The following is a 24,160-nucleotide window of genomic DNA, read 5'->3' on the forward strand; positions in this document are numbered from 1 at the left end:
AGGCTACAAACTTGACTTTTGTTATAATTACGCTAACAGTTTGCTGTTGTTGTTCTTAGTTTCACACTGCTCTTGGCATTGGGCCACACATGCGGACACCATGAAGCTGCTCCCTCAGATAAAACTCAAACACAGCAAGATCACAACTGAATGCTAAGCGCTGAAGAATTATGCTACTACAGTTAATGGAATTTTCTGGGGACGTAAGTCCTAACCAGGGAGCTCTTTCAGTTTCACCCCTAGTGCTAAAAATGACATGTACACACTGGTAAATATGTCTGCCTTCAATGAACGCCATTCCATCTTTTTTGGAGCACTGCAGGCTCCCCCAAGTCTTTGTCATGACTCTTAAACAACAATTTTCAAAACAGAAGTGCAGGTGACAGAAGGGGAGGCAGGTAATGGGGCTTCCAGCACAGGAACCCCTCCTTCACTGCTTCTTTATGCACTGGCTTCCTGGGGAGGCTTCCAGGCGCAGGGGGGTCAGTGTTAGGAAACCCAATGGTAGAGCACGCAGAACGTTACAGCCCCAGGTCTACAGTCAGAAATCTCCTTTCTGACTAAACGTAAGCTTCAAATGTTTTACTTAACTTGCTCTTTTCTTATCCTAAAAGCAAAGGGTAACCAGAAAAATGTTATCTACTTATAGATTTGCATTAATAATTTTATTACAGAGTGTATACACACCAAGTGTATCCTTAAAATTTAAACCACTAGGGCCATCTTTGAGGTAAATGTCATTAAAATGTCTGCTCTCACATTTAAATAACCAATTTTTTTTTCCTTCGTATCATTTCTTTCAATTGGACTCTTCTCTCAAGTTCCCCCCCTTCAATGGGGGAACTTTCAACCAGACAGGGGCACGGATTTCTCCTCTGGATGGACAGTAGGGAGCCTCACGGGCCTTCCTGCTTCCGACCTCCCCTTCTCTGTCCTAAACACAGCTGGGGAGATCATTTTCCCCTGAGCAGCACTTCCTGAGTTCCAGGAGGCTTTTCCTGGCTAATCTAAACAAAGGCCTCCCCCACCTCCCACGGCCTCCTCAGGCCAGGCTCCCTGCCAACCAGAGGACACTCCAGTTGTGCTGTTCAATGCATTTATTCATGGATTTATTCTTAGTCTACAAATTCCTTGAGCCACCCTGAAAAGTCGAGAGTATTACCAGGTAGCACCCTGTGAAAACCTTGTAAGCGGGCAACAGGTTGGTTAGAAAAGCTGCTTTATTAAGTGTCTTTGAGGCGAGTTCCAGTGAACATGTCTGATTAAATTCTCATGTTTATCTCTAGTCCCCCATAGAGCCCCATTAAAGTAATAGTAAGCGAATTTTTTAAGTATAAACCCACAAGGACAACAAAAACATGAGATGAGATGATAGCAGATAAGAGAGGTCAAAAAAATGTTGGAAGAGAAAAAGGTGATACACAAGTGATAAAGTTTTAATTTGTTCTAGGTGCGAGAATAAGCAGCAAACTAATTAAAGCTCAGAACCCCAACCCCAAAGACTCAGGAATCAGAGTGGCAGGGGGCTGGGTGAAATGTCTGCAAGGAGTAATTCAGAACCCCCCCTTCCTAATCCTCACCCCAATCCTGCCTGAAGTCAAGAGGATTATCACCTGGAGAGGCTAGCAGTAGAGGGGAGTCAATGGAAAAGAGAAGATTAAATGGAGATATATTTACACACACACACACACACACACACACACACACACACACACACACACTCAGCCTCCATATGCGGACTTCCTTTCTGGATGAGTTACTGAGGGGAGGATAGGTGTAGATAACTACATCTGAGGATCATCAAACAAAATGACCTAATCCCCACTCTACCATCCAGACTCACCTGTCCAAGTGCACAGGGTTTCTATCAGCTCTTACCTTGTGTTCAGGTGTACCTAGCTGTTTCATATCAACAGAAGGCCAAGATTCACCAGACATTTCAAGAAAGCCTCCAACAGGAAAAACAGTGAAGGATAAGGACAGTAGGCCTCAAAGGAAACACAGAGAAACACAGACTTGAGGAACGCTACACTGCAAATCTTCAAAAACAAAGATCTTAAAATGATCTTCAGGGAGATAAACTATGATATCCATGAAATAAGAATCAGGTGGTATATTAACAAAGAGGATTTAGTCAACAAAAACGAGTTTATGAAAAGTGATTGTAAGAAAACAGAAATAAAAAATTCACCAGAACACTAGGGAAATAAATATCTACCAGGAAATGGAACAAAAAGACAAAGAGATGAAAAAGGGATAGAAGAAAAGGCTTAAAAAATAAAGAATTAATCTAGGATTTCTAACATCCAACCAATAAGAATTCGAGATCGTAAGAGCAAAGAAAATCACGATGAGGAAATCATCAAAAACGATACTCCTCCCCCCAAAAAAGTTTACAGAATTGAGCTCCATGCTGGATGGGTCCAGCAAAATGAAAAGAAAAATACCAACTCCAGGGTCCGTCAATATTTCAGAAATCAAGGAAACAAAAAGCTTCTCAAGTCGCCAGAGAGGAAAAATAGGGGACACATAAAGGATGAGGCGCTGGACTTCTCAGCTTACAGGTCAATGGAAGAGTGGTTTCTGAGAGAAAATTATTTCCTACCTAGAACTCTATACTCAGCCAAACAGCCAACAAGCGTGACGGTAGAAATGGCATCTTTCTACCTCTGGGAAACTCACCTCTCCTGCACCCTTCCTAAGAAGCTACTGGAAAATGTGCCCCACTAAAATAAGGAAACACATAAAGGCAGAAGACACGGATTCAGAAAACTGAGGTTAAGGCCAAAGTAATTCCAAGTAACTCCACGGTTCAGTGAAGTTTGACTACACACACTCAGCAGGTCCTGAGAGTAACAAAGGGCAGAATGGAGAATGAGGCACAGGGGTTCCAACTCTGAGCAGGGAGGGTGCAGCCTGCTGCTGAAAGCCACAGGCCTTTTGGAACAAGCAATCTGCAATGTGCTTCATTCCAGTCCAAATCTGCTGTGGCAGGTTAATGGAGAGCACTCGGGTCATCTGGATGCATTCTAGCTGCAAGGGAGGCTATGAATCTGAGTTCTGAATTCTAAACTGTGGAGACAGAACTTTGAAATGTGGGCATTCCCGCAAACACAGAAAGGCTATTCAAAAGATGACAGGCGTCTATGAAAGTGAAAAAGGATCACTGGAGTCTGACTAACTGAGGGGTTCCACCTTACTGAGGGGAACGGTACAGCTCTGTCAGAGGATGAGGATACATTTTTCAAAGGTAAAACAATGAGGCAAGTATCAACAAAATGTTGTATATTAAGGAAATATATTCACAGTTCATGTCTCAACTATAGACAGTTATTTTACACAGTCCTATTAATGTGAACACTGAATGCTGATTTAATCTTAACTTATAATTTAACAAGACAAGAGAAAGAGAGGGAATTGTAGGGCAGGGCAGTATAAAAGAGTTAACTTTTACATAGTGGAGTTAATAGATAGAGTCTAAATTTGAAAAATGGAAAACCAGCCACAAAATCATATGTCATTTAGAAATATGGCTCTAAGTACCAAAATAAGCCATTAAGAGTTGAAAATGGATGCCCCTAGGGACTAGAACTCATGGCAAGGAGAGATGGAGTGGAACTTGGTATTTCTCACAAGAAGCCTTGTAATACTATTTTTTAAACTGTGTACACACAGTATATTGAGGGAACTTTTTTTAACTTTTCCATGCATGTGTCTCCTCCACCAGACTGTGAGCCTCTCAGCGGCAGGTCCTTTACCCTGAGAGGCTACGGCAGACCCTCTTTAACACGGAGCATCTGCAGCCAAATGTCCAACCAACATTAAATGCCTGGGACTTTTTGACAGCACAGTCTTTTTTATAGAGAAAGTGGACAGTCAGAGAGAATAACAATTCACCAAGAAGACTGTTGGGTCAATCAGACTGACTGATTAGCATGAGAAACAAACTAAGCAAAGTAGAACAGCAAAGGCAACAAGGAAAAAATTGCTAATAGTGACACTGGCATCCTTTAAAATATACTCTTCTAATTAATTCACTGGATGTTGCAACCATACATTTTCCGTAGGGGTGTTTAACTGCACATTTGACAAAGCAATCAACACATGAGTTCATATTCCGCTTTCCAAATGGCAGGTGAGCCACTAGGGTTCACTAGGATTTGCAACCTTCCTTTCTCATATTTGGATTAGGAAAAGGTCATCAATTTAAAACAAGATAAGTCAGCCCTCATCTCTTTACCTTTGAAAGAAATCATTTGACTTGATTCATGTGTGCCTCTGGATTTTCAAGTAACTACTTTTATATAACGCTGAGCTTACACCTTGCAATTCACAGAAGAACAATGTAATGAATACTAATAAAAATGCTTCAAAAATGAAATAATGGAAGGGGAAAAACATGAAGAAAAAGAAAATCTTATTCACATATAGTGAATTACATAGATCCGATTAACAGAAGCAAGCACTCTATTACCTTTTCCTTTTATACTGGAAAAGATGTATAGTAAATATATGCAACTTTGTGTAACAAGAAAAAATGCTCTAAAATATGTTATCGGGCAATAGTGACAGATAAAACTGGTAATAATCGGAAAAACTGGAAAGAGGCGCAGTTTTTCACATTCCTGTTTATAAAAGCAGAGGTCAGAGACGAACATAAAAATCAACTAGTAAGCTCATTTAAGGGGGAAAATAAACAATGTTTAGAATTTTAGTCAAAATTTTACTTCTTTATGTATTTTCACATCATCATGGTTAAACACACCAGAGTAGAAGTTCAGAGTATTGATTCTATTGTCTGAATATTACTTTAGATTTTTGGCAGGTTCCTATTTCTAAAAACAAAACCCATGAGCAATGCAAGACACAAAAGTGAGTATTCTTCTTTAGGAATAAGCATTCACTGCCACAGAGGTGTGTAACTGTATGACGCAGAACAGTTTTGCATAATCTCTGAGGTTGAAGAAAGTAAGGTTAATAGAAATCATAGGCCATTTTAAAAAGATGTACTTATTAAAACAATGTTTATAGAGACACTACATCTCTGGCCCCTCTGGATTAGCAATTTTCTCCACTCTGGAAGCCTAAGTGTGGCGAGACAGTTTCTCTTCTTAAAAATCAAACAAGGTCCAGCCAGCCTTCAAAGAGAAGCCCTGGTGCTTTCTGAACTGATTCATCAAAGCACTAAAATGGGCAAAGATGAAAGGAAAATTTCGAGACACAAGAAGAAAAAAAAGTTAGATTCTATGCTTGTGCAAACTTAAAATGTAAAAAATTCTATAAAATACACCAAAAAAACCCAACAAAACAAAACAAAAAACACCTTTAAAATCTGATTGAACTGCAAAGCACCCCTACTTTCTTCTCCCAGACCCAGCAAACTCCTACTCCCAGACCAGGTCTAATGTCACCTACTCCAGGAAGCCGTCCCCCTACTGCGTGCACCTGTGGTTGTGCTCAGAGCATGTTGTACAGATCTTTACTACCGCACTCAGCACACCGTCTTCTAAGTACCTACGTGCATGTTGTTCCATGAGTGCACTTTGAGCTTCCCTACAGTGAGCAAACCATTAAAGACCTTAATAATATTCTCTTAAATCAATAAACCAAAATAACAGCAAATCAAATGGGTGTATGAGATAATGGTGTTAATCTGAACCCAAAAGACCAATTTTGAAAATCCATTAGGGATATGCTATCATTAGAATCAGTCTGTATTCCCACGTATAAGTCTAACACTCCCACTTCGCCCTTCCTCTCCCCACCCAGGGACGTGTCCCTCCACGTTGCCATAGCACCGGGGTAAACATCGATGCCTGCACTCACTACACACTGCTCCAACTTACCTCTTTGCAGAGCATCTAGGGAACAGAGACCTGCTTATTGTCATCTCTATATTCCCCAATAACTGGTACAATAGAACACACAGCAGACATTCAATATAAGTGTGATGAGATAAACTAGAAGTGAGTAAACTCAACTTACAGTATGAGTTGCTTTTCTTTGAAGTGAATCCCTTTCAAATAATTTTATTTTAAAAGAAAACTTGGGGCTTACTACCATAAATAGAAAACCAGTATTATATGTCATAAATAGAAGACAAAAATAAATACTATGAAGACAATCCAGTGTGATTACATTCCAATGGGCTACTGGTGCCTGCCCAAGACTCTTAGACTGAGGCCTGCTCTTTAGAAAATGGAGCGAGGGTGGGAGGGCTGTGAAGTGTTAGGAGGCATTAGGGCACACTTCCGCTCATAAGGAAGACAGAGTGGAAGAGGATTCCTACTATGCGATTCAGTGTTATTTGATGCCGAGTCTACGTGCCTGACACCAGCGGGACGTGTGGCACACACTGAGAAACGCTGGCCTGGATGGTCTTGAACGCTGCACTATTAAAGGAAAACCAGAATTCTCTCCTAAAGCTTGTACGACCTCAGGCAAGCTACTAACCTCTCTGTCTCTCCACTGGCAAAGTGAGTAGTAGTGCCTACCTCACAGGTTTGGTGAGAATTACATAAGATGTTAAACATAATGCTTTGGTAGGATGCCCTGGTGCTTAGCAGAATGTCAGTAAATTCCATACAATGTTAAAATCCATGATTCTAACATTAAGACGATACATCCGCTGTGAAAACCAGTATGGCAGTTCCCTAAAGAGTTAAAACAGAATTACTATATAGGAACTAGCAATTCCACTCTTAGGTGTATACCCAAAAGAACTGAAAACAGATACACAAATGTTGATAAGAGCACTAATCACATTAACTGAAAAGTGGAAGCAATCCAAATGTCCATCAACAGATAAATGGACCAACAAAATGTCGTCTATCCACAAAATGGAATAATATTCAGCCAGAAAAAAGGATGGAGCACTGACACATGCTACAACAGGCATGAACCTTAAAAACATTACACTAAGTGAAAGAAGCCAGATGTAAAAAATCATATTATATAATTCCATTTATAGGAAATATCCAGAATAGTTAAATTCATAGAGAAAAAAAGCAGCTTAGTGGTTGCCAGGGGCTGGGGGGGGGGGGGGGGACAGGAAATGCGTGTTTCATGGGTACAGGGTCTCACTGGAGTATAATGGAAACGTTCTGGAACTAGATAGAGGTGATGCTGTACAATACTATGAAAGTACTAAATGTCACTGAATTGTGCACTTTAAATGGTTAATTTTATGTTATATGAATTTCACCTCAATTAAAAACTGCTCTGATTCTAGGTGCAATTGACATAGTAAGTAACATTCAATTTTCAACTTAGTGAAAGGTCACAAAGGACTTCCCATGAAACTAATACTCAATGTCAAAATGAGGCTACCTTAATTATAATCAGTCTTATTATTCAAAAACTGAAATGAATTATCGTCTCCGGAATGAGAAGCATTCCAGTCTTACCAGAATCATGAAGTGCGGTGCTAGCACAGGCCCAGAGTTAAAGCGTAAAGGATCTGAAACCCTTCTCGGCCACGTAGTGAGAACGTCACTTTGAACACCCTGATGAGCCCCCTGGCCTCAGTTTCCTCATCTATAACTTGAGGATCATCACACCTACTTCAGAAAGACACCATGAGGACTGAGTGAGCTAACTCCTGTAAGGCCGTAAAACAGTGCCTGACACAGAAGAAGCCCTTAATAAACACTGGCTATTATTATTATCCATAAAGTGGAGATAAACGACAGCATGGCAAGGATTAAATGACAATATCCATGTGAAAGTACCTAGTGTAATACCTGGCACCACAACTGTTAACAGCCATCGCCCAGTGACAATCTCTCATATTTTACAAATAAGAAGACAGGCCCAGGAAGCTGGTGCTGACGATGGGGAAGAGGGCAAGGAGGCAGCATCTGCACTGAGGCGCTAAATTCCTATGGTTCCTTAAAAGGGAAAATTACTATCTATCATACATCTAGAATGAAGCACACAGGAATAATTTTTTTAAATTCGATCTAAATTACCTTTCTTTATACTCCTAGGCGCAACTTTCATTCTAGGTGTAGCTGTGACCTCCGCTTCTGGAAACAAGCTACAGTGCAGTGTAGACATAATGGCAACAGTTCCAAGTCTGTCTACAATACACCCTCTCTAAAGGCTAAGCTTTAGCGAGGTGCTCTGATCCCATAAAGTATGTGAAAACAATCTGCTAAGAACAGTGGGTTCAATTCATCAGTTTCACTTACGGAAAACGAAAATGTCACATTTAAGGTTTTCTTTCCTGTAAATAAATAAAAGCACTTTTACACAGTTCCAGCATAAGTATGGATGTAAACTATTTCCGCGCTAGAGGCTGGAGGCCTATTTCACAGCCCCGGTACTCCCACCCGGCATGGCAGAGCTGCGTCTCCACTGCGAAGGAATTCTCTCCCCTCCGGAAGTAAACCCCTAAGCCCCGCCCAGAAATTCATGTGTTTTCTATGAATGCATCCTAACTATTTGGGAAGTTTTTCTCCGTAAGCATTGTCAATGTTGGGGGTTAGGATGAAGATGTGAGCTCATCACACTTATGCCAAATCCAATTCAGCTATGCTCTAGAATCTGCGCACCTCCCCTACGTGGTGTATTCCACTCGACAGAAGAGACGTCAGAGGAACGTCATTGGCCCTGGAGAAGCAGCTGTCTCCAATTTATTCAATGGCGTTAATATCAGAGAGAAGGAACACAGGCCCCCGCCACTACACACATTGAAATAAGCAACGACAGTCTCTCAGGTACCAGGAATTCCTTGGGAATCTAAAAGCAGGGCGACACGTAAGGTCAAGTGGCTGTCAGCAGGCTTCCTGGCAGATCAGCAGGAGCTGGGCACTGGAGTTCAACTAGGAGAGCGGGGGTGACGGAGCCCGCCTCTCGGCCAAGCACAGATGGCAGACACGCGGCTAAAACGCCAGACCTTTCTGCACTGTGCGCTGCAGATTCCCCTGGTCAGTCCATAATTGTGCGAATTCTTCCCTTCATTTGGAAGTGTTTATGGAGTGCCTTGGACTGCAGCAGGGCAAAACCAAATCCCTACGGTCAAGAACTTACGTCCTAACAGGGTGGTGAGTGCCATGCAGGAAATAAAACCGGGAAGAGGGTGGGGTGCAATTTTATTTGAGTCAGAGAAGACACCTCCAATTTACATGTGCACAGAAACCTGAAAGAAGGCGAGAGCAAGCCCTACAAAGACCTGGCAAGAACCTTCCAGGCAGAAGGAGGAACAAACAGAAAGGGACGGTGAGCATGGGAGTGGGGAGGTGAGGGCGGGGAGTCACAGGAGCAGTGCCATGGCCTGACGCACACCCGCTACGAGGACCCTTCTGGGTGCTCCGCTGAAATCAGACTGGGGGGCAGCAAAAGTCAGGAGACCACCATGGTACGCCGAAGGGGAGATGGTGGGGTCTGGCCCAGGGTGGGAGCCACGGAGGTGGTGAGAAGTACTCAAGTTTCTGGATATATTCTGAAGAAAGAGGCAATGAGATTATGGAACAGATTGAAAGGTTGAGGAACAAAGGCCTGTGGAGTTTGGGTCTGGGCAAGCAGAGGATGGAGCTGCCATTTTATTGAGACAAGACTATATAGGTGGAGAGGCTGAGGTAAAAAATTTTTACACAATAGAAACTCTGGGACTGTCAGTAATAATTGTGTTCCCTACAAAGATTTATAACCAGAAGGCTCTGCCTCCACAGTTTGGAATCCGGAACTCCATCCACAGCGCCCCTGGCACAAGGATGTATTCAGGTGACTTCAGTTCGCAGCCAGACAGCCACAGCTGACTGATTGGGGAGCCGAGCACCCCGCGTGTTGCTTACTGCCCATTTGCTGTGGCTCTGGGCAGCAGAGGCTGAGTCCCTGGTCCCTGCGCCCCATTCTCCATTCTGTACCTTATGACCCTCCTGACCTGCTGTACGTGTGTAGTAAGACACCCTTTAACTGTCATTCTGGGAATTCCTGTAAGTGCGCTGTGATAGCCTGATGTTGGGACAGGGCCAATGATGTCACTAAGTTATCGCTCTTTCCACCGCTCAGCCAGAGACACCAGTGGAGAAGGAAGGCAGTTCTCCCTGGCAGCCCAAGGAACTCAGAGAGGATCTGGTCTTTCCTCTACCCTCCATCAAAATTTGGCCAACTGCTGGGGAATAAGATCCTCTCACCTCGACGACCCTTGATAAACGGCACATGACTTACAATCAGGAAGGAGAGAAGTCTTATATCTGTATGAAGCCCAGAACACCGAGGAGAACCTCCTAAGACAGAAAATGCTTAAGTTATCTAGATATTACTGGGATTTCTGAAAATCTTATGAGAAATTTCAAGGTAATATAGTAATTAAAGGAACGGGAAGTCTCTTTTGCTGACCCTTTTAAGGAAGTATTCTGAGGTCAACAATTATTCTGACCCTTTCCTTTTCCCCAGCTCTCTCTGGAAGCAATGATGATGCTGATTATAAAGGAACATGTAACCCTTACTTGTAGCTGGGAAACCGTCCTACTTGGCTATCTGGTTTCCTGGTGCATCTCAGATTGGCGTTCCCCTCCCAGCAGACATTTCTCCACAACCCTGCTTGGGACCAGTTACTACAATTATCCAGCTAGTTTTTCTCAGTCTCAAGACCAGTATGTAAGAATTACCTCGGCAGTGATAAATTTTTGCTTTTTAATTCCAACACTTTCATTTTCTGCTATTGATATTACTCTTAATCTTTGTTTCTGAATGTTTGATGTTTTATAGAATTTGATCTGGGTCCTTGCCTTTGACTAACCCTGAAAAGCCAAGTCCACTGCTTTGGTAGTTATTTAAAAAAAAAAAAAGGTATTCTCTTAATTCAGTACCAATAAAGGGAGAATAATTTGGTTAATTCTTTAGAATATGATCTGTTTTCGAGATTAAACGTACTTCTTCCTAGAAAATGGGAAGCTGGATAACTCCTGCTGTTGTAGACAATTATACAATTTTGTTTTGGGGCTATGTTGGAAGGCAAGGGATAGTTGTGTTAATACATACACCCTACCCACACTTAGTTCAGAGCTTCAGAATTTCCAGGAAACTTCTAACCCCTGGCTCCATGTGGGGAGCCCCCCAGCACTAGTGAGGCATCTACACAGCCACCCCGAGAGAAGCAAGGCTACTTCTTCCTTTTTTTCCCTTTGTTAAGCCCCTTCTTCCCTTCATGTTCCCACCCCCTTCTCTCTCGTCTCCCTCTCTGCTAAAGTGTCTTTCTGACTTCTTTCACAACTACAGACTGAACTTGTAAAGTTATTTTTCAAAATTATAAGAGCAAATGGCCTTAATTTGTTGCATATAAAAATAATCAAACTGCCATGAAGAACTTTTTACCATAAAGAATTTAACTTCTTCTACTAACATAAAAGGAAAATACCTCCTGTACCCTTAGAAAAAAACCTGTTTTAAAATACTAAACCAAAGCCATCCAACTCCCCTTCGTGGGGTTAAAGAGGAGTGAAAGTAATTGCACAGAACATAAATCTGAAAACATTTCTATTCAGAATTCACTGTTCACAGTTTATCCCAATGTTGTACAGTATACACTTATTTTCACAACTACTTAGAAAGTAAGAATGTGTCAAATGAGTTAGTAATTACTGGGTCTCTCTCTGCTTCCTTTTGTGACTCCAAGTAAAGTTAGCATCTCAATCTGAAGGTTTTCTGCATGCTAAAAAGGACAGACTACATTGTACATATCTAACACACACTAGGAATTCAGAAGAGGTTATCTAAGAAAACTTTAAGTTTAAAAAAGAATAAAATTAAAAATTAGAAAAAAATTTATTGCACCAATTGCAACAATGTGCCAACCTCTGAAGAAGATACAGCTCTTCCCCCTTTAGAAAGAACTGTAAAGACTCTGGGTTAGTAGTTGTATTAATACAACCTGTCAAGCACCAACCCGTAAATTTCAGAAGACTATATTTGAAAGGACAAAACTCTAAAATCCAAAACTACAATGAAAAGACATTCACTTACTATTATTTTAAAGGAAAATCCAAGCTAGGAGATCTTGTAGTCAAATTGTCTCAGTAAAAAGATGAGCACAGTGAGGTCCAGACTTTTCCACTATCACACACAGATTAAGCATTAATCGACAAGGATTAAACTGTCCAAACTCCTGGTTTGGGCACATTTCATCCCTTTAGGGCAGAGGTGAGTTTCTGACTCACTGGGGAGGGCCCAGATCTAGGCACAAGGCTGCTGGTTAGGAACCTGCTCTCGGGTCCTTATTTATTGGTCTATCTCTGACACCTGGCTGTTAACCCCCGCTGTTGCTCAACAGTCACCTGTGGAGCTCAGAAAAAGCCAGAGGTAGGCCTTTACATTCAGATGTTACTGATATGGGCATCAGTCCCTACAGTATGCTTTTCTTTTTTATTAGTTTCAGGTGTACAATACAATGTAATAGACATTTACACCCCTCACAAAGTGATAACCCCCCTCCCCCAATTTACTACCCCTCTGACATCGTATAGGGCTGTCACAATTCCATTGACTCTATTCCCTATGCTGTGCTCCACATCCCATGACGATGTATATATTAAATTATAGCTGACATTCAGTATTATTCAGCTTCAGCTTCAGGTGTACACTGCAGTGGTCAGGCATCTATACCGTCCATGAAGTGGTCTCCCTAATAAGACAAGTGCCCATCGGATACCCTACTAAATCTTTACAACATTATTGATTATATTCCCCAAACTGTCTTTCGTATCCCCGTAGCAATCTTGTGGTTACCAATTTGTGCTGTCTAATCCCTTCCCCTTCTCCCTCATCCCCACACCCCTCCCATCTAGCAACCCTCAGTTTTCTCTCTGTATCGCTGAAACTGTTTCTGATTAGCTTGCTCATTTATTCTAAAGCACCCCAGGAGATTCTAACATTCAGCAAAGCTTGACAACCATTGGTCTAAGATATGCCACTTGGTTACTTTAACTTTCAATTTATCTTCTGGGATTTTTGTTGTTTGTTTTTCAAGGAACACTAAAGGAATATGGTTAGTTGATTTTACTGCTATCAACTGTTAGCTTGATTTGAATTGTTTAAATAATAACATAAATATCATACTTAATGTTTCTTTGGCAAAAGCAAATAAACCAAATTTATTTCAAATATACTCAAGTAATCCTAATGCTACGTAAAACATATACTTGAGATTTATATGTCAAAAATAAAAATAACACAAGTTTCACAGATATTTTAGATTGAAAGTCTACATAGGTAAAATACATAGAATTCACATGTAAATGAAAAAATAGTAAAAGCTACCAGCAGAGAATAGGCACTGTACACTGATATAATCTTTAGACTATCTAGAACAATGGAAATGTTCAGATAAAAAATGTATATCAATATAAACTTGGTAATATAAAAGTAGCTTTCCAAACTAAAGAAGAAATCATCTCATATTTTCTCATTAAACTTTCAAGTATAAAGCCTATCTTTTCTCATTTTTAGAAAAAAAAATTTTTAACTGTATATTTAACTTGAAATGTGATCTCTTCTAATACACCTCTACTAAGAATGTTACACTGAAGGCTTCAAAATGTTGAAATCCAACTACAATATAAGAAGTATTCCAGAAATTTGAATTTAAAGGAGAAGGTAAAAATACCGTATCTACAAATCTTTTCAAAAATATTTTCTTGGTACAAAACTCCATCTACAGGAAACTTTGGCGTCAAAGGCAGTAGCATCTGCTACCTACTTGGAAGCAGAGATGTGAGGTGTAAATGTGTTTTGTTGGTAAACCGTAAATATCTTCATGTTCGCTGATGAAGAACAACTGAGGAAATCAAGACAAAATGCGGCCAACAAAAGGCCATTATTTACACAAATCTGCATCCGCTGAGAGGACTCCAAGCATTTCAGGTGTACAAGCAAAGCAGCTTGGCTGCAAGTCTCTATGTACAGAACATGCATATATAAAAATGCTATAAATTAACAGTGAAAGAAATCTCACAGCATTCACTGTTTTACTGGCCAAAATGTTTACCTTCATTTTATTGATTTGTTTGTTTCTATTGTCTGTATGTCTATACAGAGGTATAACATAGGTTTTACACATTATTTATACACTTACACAGATATATTTCATTACACTAGGATACCACTGTCACACAAATGTTCTGTTTATATTCTTGTGTGTAAGCGAGTGTGTGAACATACTCGGTACAGGTGGGTGTCTTTGAGTGAACATAAACTATCAAAAAATTAAATCTGAATGTAAAACAGACATTAGGCACCCATCTCCTCTTCATTATGTTAAGTCAAGCTTTCCTTTCTCATCCCATCACACCCAATCATGCTCCTTAAAAATAGGAAGTCTACACTCTTTTTAGAGAACACCGAAATTAAGCCCTGACTTTAGATTCACATTTAGGATTCAAAGACTGAGTCTAAACCAATATTTCATGTCCAAAAACTCTGGAATTTTTACGTCTTAATTTAACCAGTCCTCCTCTCCCCATTCATCCTTACTTTTCAGAAACATTGTTCAAACTATATCAAAACATAACTTTAATTATAAAAGTAACACAGGTGGGAATCCTCGAATTGTTTGGCTACCTTAATAACCCCAAAGAAAACATTTATTTTAGCCAAACAATTGTAATGTTTATCTCCTTTTAGAAACATCTGCTGCCAAAATAAATATTTACATTGAAAGAAGTGTTTTGGCTGTTAAGATGGTACACAATAAAATGCTTATGTTCTGAAATAAATATTTTACTCAAAAAACACACAGCAAAGTAGACATATCGAAAGGGTGTAGAAGATAAATTAAAGGCACAAATTAAAATACCTATTGATTTTTAAAGTCTTTTTCAAAAGAACCTCAGTTTTTATTTCAGTTTTATTTAGACTGAAAGTGTTAGGTTCAGATGGATCACCTTAACAAAAATAACTAATTTCTATTTAATTTTGCCATGCTATCTTTCAAAACAATTATATTCCATATTCTTGTTGTTGTAAAGGTTTTCACAACACAGATGTGTTTTTAAAAACTAATAAATGCTCTCTCATGAACGTAAATCTCTCACTTTGTCCTTTTTCCCTTTCCCTGGTTTTATAATGCCAACAGACATCACATTATACCAACATGAGCAACAAGGTAAGAATAGTTAAAATATCAAGCCAATAACTCTTGATAACTCAGAAAAAAATCTCCAACTACATAATTTGCTTGACACAAATAAATGTATGTCTTTGCTTCTGAAGCCTATTTCTCCTGGGTCTTATTTTGTTTATATGAAAAAATCTTGTTTAAAGCAAGTCAGCACAGGCCTATGTGTACATTTATGATCACAAGGACAAGAAAAATGAAACAAAACATTTGCTCACCCAAGTCCCTCATCCAGCAAAGGATACCTTGGTGTCTATGTTTTTTAAAATATCCACAAAACTAAGGAGTCAGATTTAGTAACCTTAAGATTATACATCTCCTGTGTAGCTCTGTATTAGATGAAATCACCCAGTGCGCCTTCTGTTAACTATCCCCAGGTTTGAATTCCAGGAGCCTACAGGCAGAACATTCTCCACAGAGGCATAGAAAATTCATTTCCCCTCTCAGCTCAATAAAAACCCAAGCAGACTAGTTTTGGGGGCACCGTGCAAAACTAATCTGTTTAGTCATGTATTTGCCTGATGATGTGGGAGAATCAGCAAGTAAAAGACCACAAATCTAGTTCCAGTGAATAAATACCAAAATAATGTACTATTATCATGTCATGCTTCAAAGACCCAATCATGAATATATTTCAAAAATAAAATTATCACCATACAAATCAAGAATCACCCGTTAATACTGAAATCAAACACTCAGTGGTCAGCTCCTCCTGACTCTGAGACAAAAAGCAAGCAGCGATACTATCCATGTTAAATTTCATATAAGCACTGCAGTTCTAACAGAACACTCATTTAAAATTCCTATCACAGAAGTGGAATGCCAGCCAGAAATCAAACTGTGACCCCTGAGCCAAAGACAACTTACCACTCAGCTGTTAAGTGGGCAACTCAATTTACAAACTTGAATTCCTGCATTTTAATCCTTTGCAGAAATATATGAGCAATATTAAATGAACTGGATTCAGCTCATTAGAGGTTCACAAACCAAACACAGAAAGCTTTGGAGGCCATCCAAAGCAAAGTCATGCCTAGGTGGTGATGTCCACTCAATAAAAACTCAATGTCATCATTATCTTTCAACTTTTTCCCTGAAGAACATTAGTAGCCATGACTACAACAATGCTCAGCCAGTTACATAAATGCTAGGAGAAGATGGATAGAACCAGCAGCCAATCACTGTGCCAGGATGTTATTTGTAATTATCCAAAGTTTATAATTATCTAAAATTCGCAAACAAAGCAACTCTGAAAATTCCTCACCAAGGAATACAGAGACTAAAGCTAACAGAATAAATGTGCTCTACTAACCTTTACCAAAACCTTCACTTTTTTGCCATTTCAAAGCTATTAATTGTCTACACCTAACTGATCACATGAACTTGCTGTGCTAAAAGCTGTGTGACCCCTTTAAAATGTTACACACATTCAAAAACGCTTTCAGCTACGGTTAGCCTTTGAGGTTTCAAAACAAGATACTATATTTCAAGGCTGTATTATAACTAATGAAAGGTGAAAAAGCAGTAAAGATTATTTAGAACTCTCCATCATGATGAACTCAGTAAGAAAGTTGGACACATTCCAGCTAGGGCATTCGGTTTCTAACCAGATACACTATTTCCCTTTCAATCATCAAAAAGATCTTTGCCTAATTAGAATCAGGCATTTCTCTTGGTTAGCAATAAAGTACCTAACCTAAAACCTTAATTAAAAATTTGCTGAGGGGCTGGCAGAGTGGCACGTTGGTTAAGAGCTGGCTTGGGATGCCAGTGGGCCCCAGTTCGGATCCCATATATGAGGGCCAGTGACACTGCCCTCTACAGCTAAGATGCTGAACAACAGCTCAACCTGGAGCTGGGCTGCCTTGAGGCAACAGCGTAGGCTGCAGCCCCTGTGGCAGTGGATTGCCATGGGCTACCGTGTGTAGCCAGCAGCCAGCGTGAGCGGCCAGCAGCCGCAGTGAGCAGCCGTCCAGAAGCCAGCGACTGATCTGCCTCGTCCGGGAAGAGCGCAATGATGGTGCCAACTTGGTCCAGTGAAGCAACGTCCTCCACAACTAGACTGAAGAACAAAATGACAGCAACTTGTCTGTTCCCCTTCCCCCAATTCCCCAATAAAAATCTTATATAAAAAAAAAATTTTGCTGAAATACTTGGTTGGTAATCTTCATCAATTTATCCCTTCAAATAAATCCAAGAATTACTCGATTTCAAAAGTTTGTAAGAACCATTGATTAAATAAAACCAAAAAGCTAAGAACACTGAGGTTACTCTATATATTGGTAATGTGTCCTCTACTTTTAGCCTTACATGTGTGGGAAGAAAATAATGGGGGGAATTCCGAGGTAATCATTCTTCATGCACCTTTCCATTGGTTAGATTTCCACTTTGGGACTGCAAACTAAGCCAATGTCAAAATCTTCTAAGAAGACTCTATCTAACTCATTCAGAGAAAAAGATAAAGGAGCATTCAGCCGCTTGCCATGAACAACAACTTCTAAAACAAGCTTCAAGTTTTACGTCAGGAAAATATGGTGGAAAGGAAGGTGCAGAAACAAGGAGTGGCCAGCATCTACTTCTCTCCACTAGTCCTGTTGCTTCTCACTGCCTTCCGGCCTCTGCCCTCTTCCCGTGGCCCGAGCACCACACAGAACTATCAGCCCCCAGTGAAATCAGCTATGGAGCCGAGTTAGGGTTTCAACAACTTAGCTGTCTGGGCCTTCTTCCCCTCAACTAGGGGCACATTAGCTTTAACACTAAAAAAGAGAAGAAAGAGAAAATCACAACTCTCACCTTACTTTTTTCAATCCTTTACAAATTATCTCCCTCACAATTAGCAGCCTTAATTAAAGATTTTTACTCCGCATAGTACAATATTGTTGGAAGAATGAAGTAATGTTGATAACACTAAGAGTACAATTAAGCACGTACTGCTCGACTTCTGAGTGACCATCTTTGATAAACAGGGGTAAGAACGTCCAACAATAATGAAGGCCATGCATGGAGTCAAAGGCTGAGCTACTTCTCTTTCCCTACAACCGCCTGGAAATAAAAATATTGCCCAAGGAGAAACAAAGATAAAGAGGAAAGACAATATTCAGTCTCTGAAAGAAAATGCTCAGAGGCGACTTATTCATGAACTTTTAGTACACAGCTATGCAGCATGTAAAAAGTATGACTGACATATCATTCTCCACATCTACTTTACAGAGAAGTTCTATCCAATTTTTTTACTTCCACAAACAATTTTTGGTCAAACATAGTGAAGAATTTCCTGAGAGGAAGAACTGTAGAACCCTGGAATGGGTTACTGGCAATGCTGTGGAAACCCCTACCTGGAGGCAGTAAACAACTGTCCAGGGCATGAGCCTGATGCGCCCACCGGGGTGTAAGGCAGCGGGTGGAAACTTATAAATAAGCCTTCTGGGGTTCCTAGTAACTAACCACCCTAACAAGTCTGAGTCTGATTTACTCTTTTCCAAATTTCATGCTTCCTCAGGCCAACATAACAAGGATACACTCTCCAGTATGTATACAAGAGGCTGTAGGTAGGTGCTCGTTTCAGGTAACTCCCAACTATTTGAATCTAGAGAAAAATATTGGGTCTTTTTTTTATTTTTTTTAAGAACAGGAAAAGTCTTTTTGGTTTGAGTAAAAACAGAAAATCCATCAAAATCTAAGAAAACAGATACACACCAAATCCTCTTACATGAAATACAGAAACCTTTTTCAAAATGTACAGAACAAATAATATGTTAAGAAATAAAGGCAAAATAACTTTTTGGGAGACTAAAAAAAATTTTTAAGTTGATGCCCTCTTCATGAGGAAGACCTTTAAATAACTTAAAACTTCGCCTTAAGAAGTCTATTCACAGCTAAAAAGCTGACACAGTCTGACACCAGAAATGTTAGAAAGCCAAATTCACTTTGTGGCTCAGATCTATATAATTTGCTGCAAAATGATGACACAGTACATCTTTCAAATACAGCTGGTAACACTGGCCTTTTACCAAACAGGTATTTTGTCCACTTTGTTCTAAAAAGCTCACTTTTCTTTCTTTAAAAGACGAGGTGGGGGGGATGGTGCCTGTCATTATTTGAAGAAACTGAAAATTAAAACAGAAAATCAGTGAAATGCCCCCTAATTCTCTCAATACCAATCTTAGGTTGACAGTAAAAGACAAAACTATCCCCAATTAAAGGAGGGGAACGGGGAGGAGTGAAAACCAGCACCGACCTGCTGCTGTGGGTACTGCATTCCTGCCATGGCCCCTGGGCTCCGGCCTTGGATGCCGATGGGATACCGCTGTGGGCCTGGTGGGCCATAGGAACCTCCCGGGTAGGGGCTGCTCTGCTGAGGCTGAGAATGAGGGTTGCTGCCCATCCCATACAACTGAGGTCTCTTCATCACCATGGGGTCCATTGGGCTGCCCTGTGAAAGAATAAATGAAGAAGTGGGCTTATTAAGTCATTATTACAAAGGCAGAAAGCTTGCTATGTTGACACATACAATAAAAACACAACTATCCTTTTGTATTAAAAACAATGATCTAACAAATAAAAACCCAGAAGAACATTAAGGAAAAAAACCTAGGTGGATATAAGACATTTTATTTTTTTTTTACTTTTAGGAAGGTTTTAACAATTAAGAGGGATCTGGAGTAAGCAACGTTAAGATTCTGCATCCTAAGCGGAGAGAAAACATTTGCATGTAAAATTCTACTGCATATAGAAAATGAGCACGACAGGAAGTCTCACCAGCTCCTTTGAGCTTACTAGTGGTAACAGAAGCAAAGGACATCGAGTAGTTACAAACACTTTCTGACTTCAAAGTATTCTTGGAACAACTACTTGATTTTAGACCTGACTCTGCAAGTCCTTATCAAACATTAATGCATCTGAGTGCTCATTAGAAAGTGAAAGGATAGATTTTAGATAATAATGTCTAGAGTGAAAATTTTCAAGATCACTAGTGCGCATGAATAAACAAGCACCCAGACTATGAGTCACAAGCCACCTTCCCTATGTAAGTAAGCATCTTACCAAACATAACCAGTTCAAAACTAGACTTGGAGTTTTATTTTTGGCTTTAGTGAGTCAGCCCATGGGCCTCAGGGCCAAGGTCACCGGGGAGAGCCAAACGGAGCTTCAGCCTGGGCTTTCATGCCCTGGGTACTTGGAAGGGGCAGAGTGGTAGGGAAGTCCCTCGCCACAGTGCTAGAGGCCTGCAACACTCATCCGACATGTCAGTCGGGTCTTTGGGTCTGTCTGTCCGTCCTCCCTCCCTCCCTTCTTCCCTTCTCTCCTCCCTTCTTTCTTTCCAAAACAATTTATTGATCCCTATGTGTGCCAGACTCTATCTATGTTCACACTGAGTACATGGGGATTCTCGGGAAGGCCTGAGGATTCGCAGAACAAATAGGAAGACCCAGGTTCAAGGTGGGGAGGGGCAGGGTGTGGAATACCACACAGCAGAAGAAACAGCATAAAGCACAGGCTCCAAGGTGATGAGCCGCCTGGTGTGTATGAGGGAACGTAAGCAGTTTAGATCTAAATGAAGCAGGAATTTGCAGAGAAGCAGCAGCTGAGGGAGGCAGAAGCCAGTCCATGGGTGAGCCTTACATGTCATTTTAAAGGCTTCAGATTGAGCCTTGGGGATAAACCACCGGGTGCTTTAACAGAGAGCTACAGTCAGATCCGCCTCTCAGAAGGCTGGTCTCTCAGGCAGCTAGCTGAATGGTGCCAGGGTGGGTTGCCACCGCGGGCAGAGGAGCTGAGGTCCTGAACTGATAGCAGTGGTGGAAGGAAGCAAGCCCCGACTCAAGTTAACAGAATGGAAATACAGCTCAACTTGGAGAAAGGCTGAGTGATGGAAGACGGGAGTTGAGGGTGGCTTAACAGGTGATAAGACGGCAACTGAGACCAAGCGTGCAGGGGCAGACGCAGATCAACCCTCTCCCGGGAAGTGGGGGCCTTCAGTATTCTATATATTAAATTTGAGGTTCCTATCCGAGATCCAGGTGAAAGTACCAGAAGAAAGACACACAATGAGCTTCCAGCTTGGGGAGTCAGGTCTGACCTAGAATAATAAACAGGGACATCAGCATACAGAGGATATATGCTCCCGGAGGGTAGCGAATTTTTTGTTTTACTCACTATTATATCTCTAGGACATAAGTCAAACTGCACAAGGCACATAATAAATGCTCAATAAATTACTGAATGAATTAATCAATGCGACACATGTAAAAACTGAAGAATTTTATCCGGAAAGAATATATGAAAAGAGAAGAATGGGTGGAGGACAAAATTGTAGAAAATATCACCACTTAAAGGAGAATGGAAAAGAAGAGCCCACAACAAGGCCAAAAAAATAGTGAGAAAATGAACTTAAGAGTCTAGAGAGTGTGGCATTATGGAAGAGAAGGGAGTCCTGTGGCGCAACCAAACAGTCATGCACAATGCAGCCCAGGTGTCCAACAGGTGAGGCATAAAGCTTTTGTTATACTTGATGACAGGACGAGGCCATTGCTGAGCTTGGTAACAGCAGTCTCATCACAGAGGTCAGGGCAGAAACTGGAAGACCGGGAACTGGGGCACGAATGGGACGCAAGAGAGGGGAGCCAGGAGTGTAGACTCCAAACCCAAGCTGAGGAAACTAAGCACTGCCCATCCTCAGGGGGTCAAATATATGGTGACGGAAAGAGATCTGACTCTGGGTGGTGAGCACACAATGGGATATACAGATGGTGTATTACAGAAATGTACACTTGAAACCTAGGTAATTTTACTAACCATTGCCACCCCAATAAATTTCATTTAAAAACTTTACTTACAATAAATTGATGAATAAAAAAAAAAATTAAAAAAACAAGGAGCTGCCAGCCCTCCCTCCCACCTACACCCCAACCCAAGGCTGCATGTAGCCTTTGGCCTTCTTCCTTCTCGGGGTTACTCTGGTGCTCATTACTCTAGTGCTCATTTTAATGTGTTGATTATTCCATTCACCACACGTTTACTAAATATCTACTATGTGCACTTGCCAGACGCTGGAAGCATCAAAATAAGTGTCGGCTGCTGACCTGGAGAAGACTGAACAAAGATTTCAATGGCCTGCAGGAGACACCTGACTGGACACACAGGCCCTGTGACGGGGGGTGGGCACCTGACTGGACACACAGGCCCTGTGAGGGGGGGTGGGCACCTGACTGGACACACAGGCCCTGTGAGGGGGCGTGGACACCCTGACTGGACACACAGGCCCTGTGGGCGGGGGGGGGTGTACCTCAGTCAGCCTGTGGTGGGTTTTAACAAGCCTTCCTGTAGGAAATACCTGAGCTCCGTCCTGAGGGGTTCATGGCACTTTGCCAGGAATTGAAATCACCTGAATGACAATGTGTATAGGCCAAACAGTTCTGCTCAAAATTCACAATTTCATGAAATTTTAACTGTATTACTTCACCAGTCAAGGAAAACTTTGTACTTAACATTGACAAAATTGCTCAAACGATATACTGATGTCACACTACACGTTCTGACTTTGCAATTCAACATACAAACATACATGCTAATAGATATATTGTAAAACTAAAATCAAAGGCTAAGAATTAAGTTTCCCCAGAATGATTTAAATTAATTAGAACTTATGACCAAAGAAACAAATTATAATTCTTTCCCACACTTCGTTTCAAAAGCTAAAATAAAACTTTCTATGAAAGTGTGAAAATCAAGGTCGAGTTGGTAATTTCAAAATCCTCAGAGTGAATGAATGGCCTACAGAGAAGCTGAGTAAATCTGATTTCAGGCTAAATTTCCAATGCAGGACCCTGCGGCAGCCCTATCTTCACATTCAATCTGGATTCGCCAGAGCACAGGAAAGGTCTGTTTATTTCACTTTAAATAATGCACAACCAAAACTGGCTTAATTCAAGCAGAAATTTAAAATAGGAAAATGATTGGAATGTCTACATTTTAATGCTATAGATAACAGGGAACAAAATTCATCTTATCAGTGACTAACATTGTTTTCTACTATCTATCTCATCACTGCCATAAACTCTCACAGTTCTACTGAAAATTCAGTTAATTTGCACCCATGTCAAAAATGTGAGCTTAACCCTGAGATTTCTGAAAATCGAAAGCATGAAATACACAGATTATCTATACCTCTCAAAATGCATCAAATACCTTTCAGTAAGGCTTCAGACATGAAAACAGATACTTACACTGTGCAAATTATTTAATTTTAACCTTCTCTCCAATGGCTTATTATTAAATATTCATCCAGAATCCAAATTCATCCCGCTGTGTACTCTTGCTATTTTTAACATTAAATATGTACAACTGCAGGATCAACCCCTGCGTTTTACCAGTATCTCCTTAAAGAAACCCAAGACCAAATCAAATCTAAGACTTTTCCAAAAAACCATAAAAGCCAAGTCACTTCTCATATGCACATCTAACCTCAAACAATTTTCTATTTTTATCATCTACCCTTGTGTTGATGTATTCCAAAGAATCACCGCTTTCATTGCCACATAAAATGTATGCTGTATCAGAGACATCGTCCACATTAACAACAGTCCTCAAATACTTCTCGCAGTGTATCATTCCAAACGTGTTTTTTCTTTCTATTGTAGATACCATTCCACAACTGCTGTAGTTTGAGCTTCAATTACATTTTTTTTTTAAGTACGTATTTAGAAGGCCACACTATGAACCACCCACTTTCAAGGAGCTCTTAACATAACTAGTCTAGCTTTAGTTACTCGGCTTCTGATGCAATTTTATTCCTTGATTATTATTCCTCAAATAAGTTTTTGGAAATATATGTATTAGATATAAAGCACACACACACACACACACACCTATGTATGTATGAGTTATACACCACCACCACCACCACCACCACCACACACACACACACACACACACACACACACACACACACCCTGGATCCCCCTCTGGGAAGCTGCCACTGCAGCCTGTATCCTCCGAAGGCCTCAGAAGGTTTCCCATCCCTAGGACCACTAAACAGGGAGGAGT

At 40.7% G+C, this 24,160-nt stretch overlaps 1 protein-coding gene across 1 annotated transcript in view; it reads right to left on the bottom strand.

Moving 5' to 3' along the window:
• Window positions 1-24,160, bottom strand: part of ARID1B (AT-rich interaction domain 1B) — a 425,191-nt gene that overhangs the window by 342,795 nt on the left and 58,236 nt on the right. The window contains exon 3 of the mRNA XM_019644160.1: window positions 19,353-19,547. Coding sequence (XP_019499705.1) covers window positions 19,353-19,547 — 195 coding nt within the window. The remainder of the gene's footprint in view (window positions 1-19,352; window positions 19,548-24,160) is intronic.

This window comes from Hipposideros armiger, unplaced genomic scaffold (genome assembly GCF_001890085.2).
Source record: "Hipposideros armiger isolate ML-2016 unplaced genomic scaffold, ASM189008v1 scaffold_86, whole genome shotgun sequence".
In the NCBI taxonomy this organism is placed as follows: Eukaryota; Metazoa; Chordata; class Mammalia; order Chiroptera; family Hipposideridae; genus Hipposideros; species Hipposideros armiger.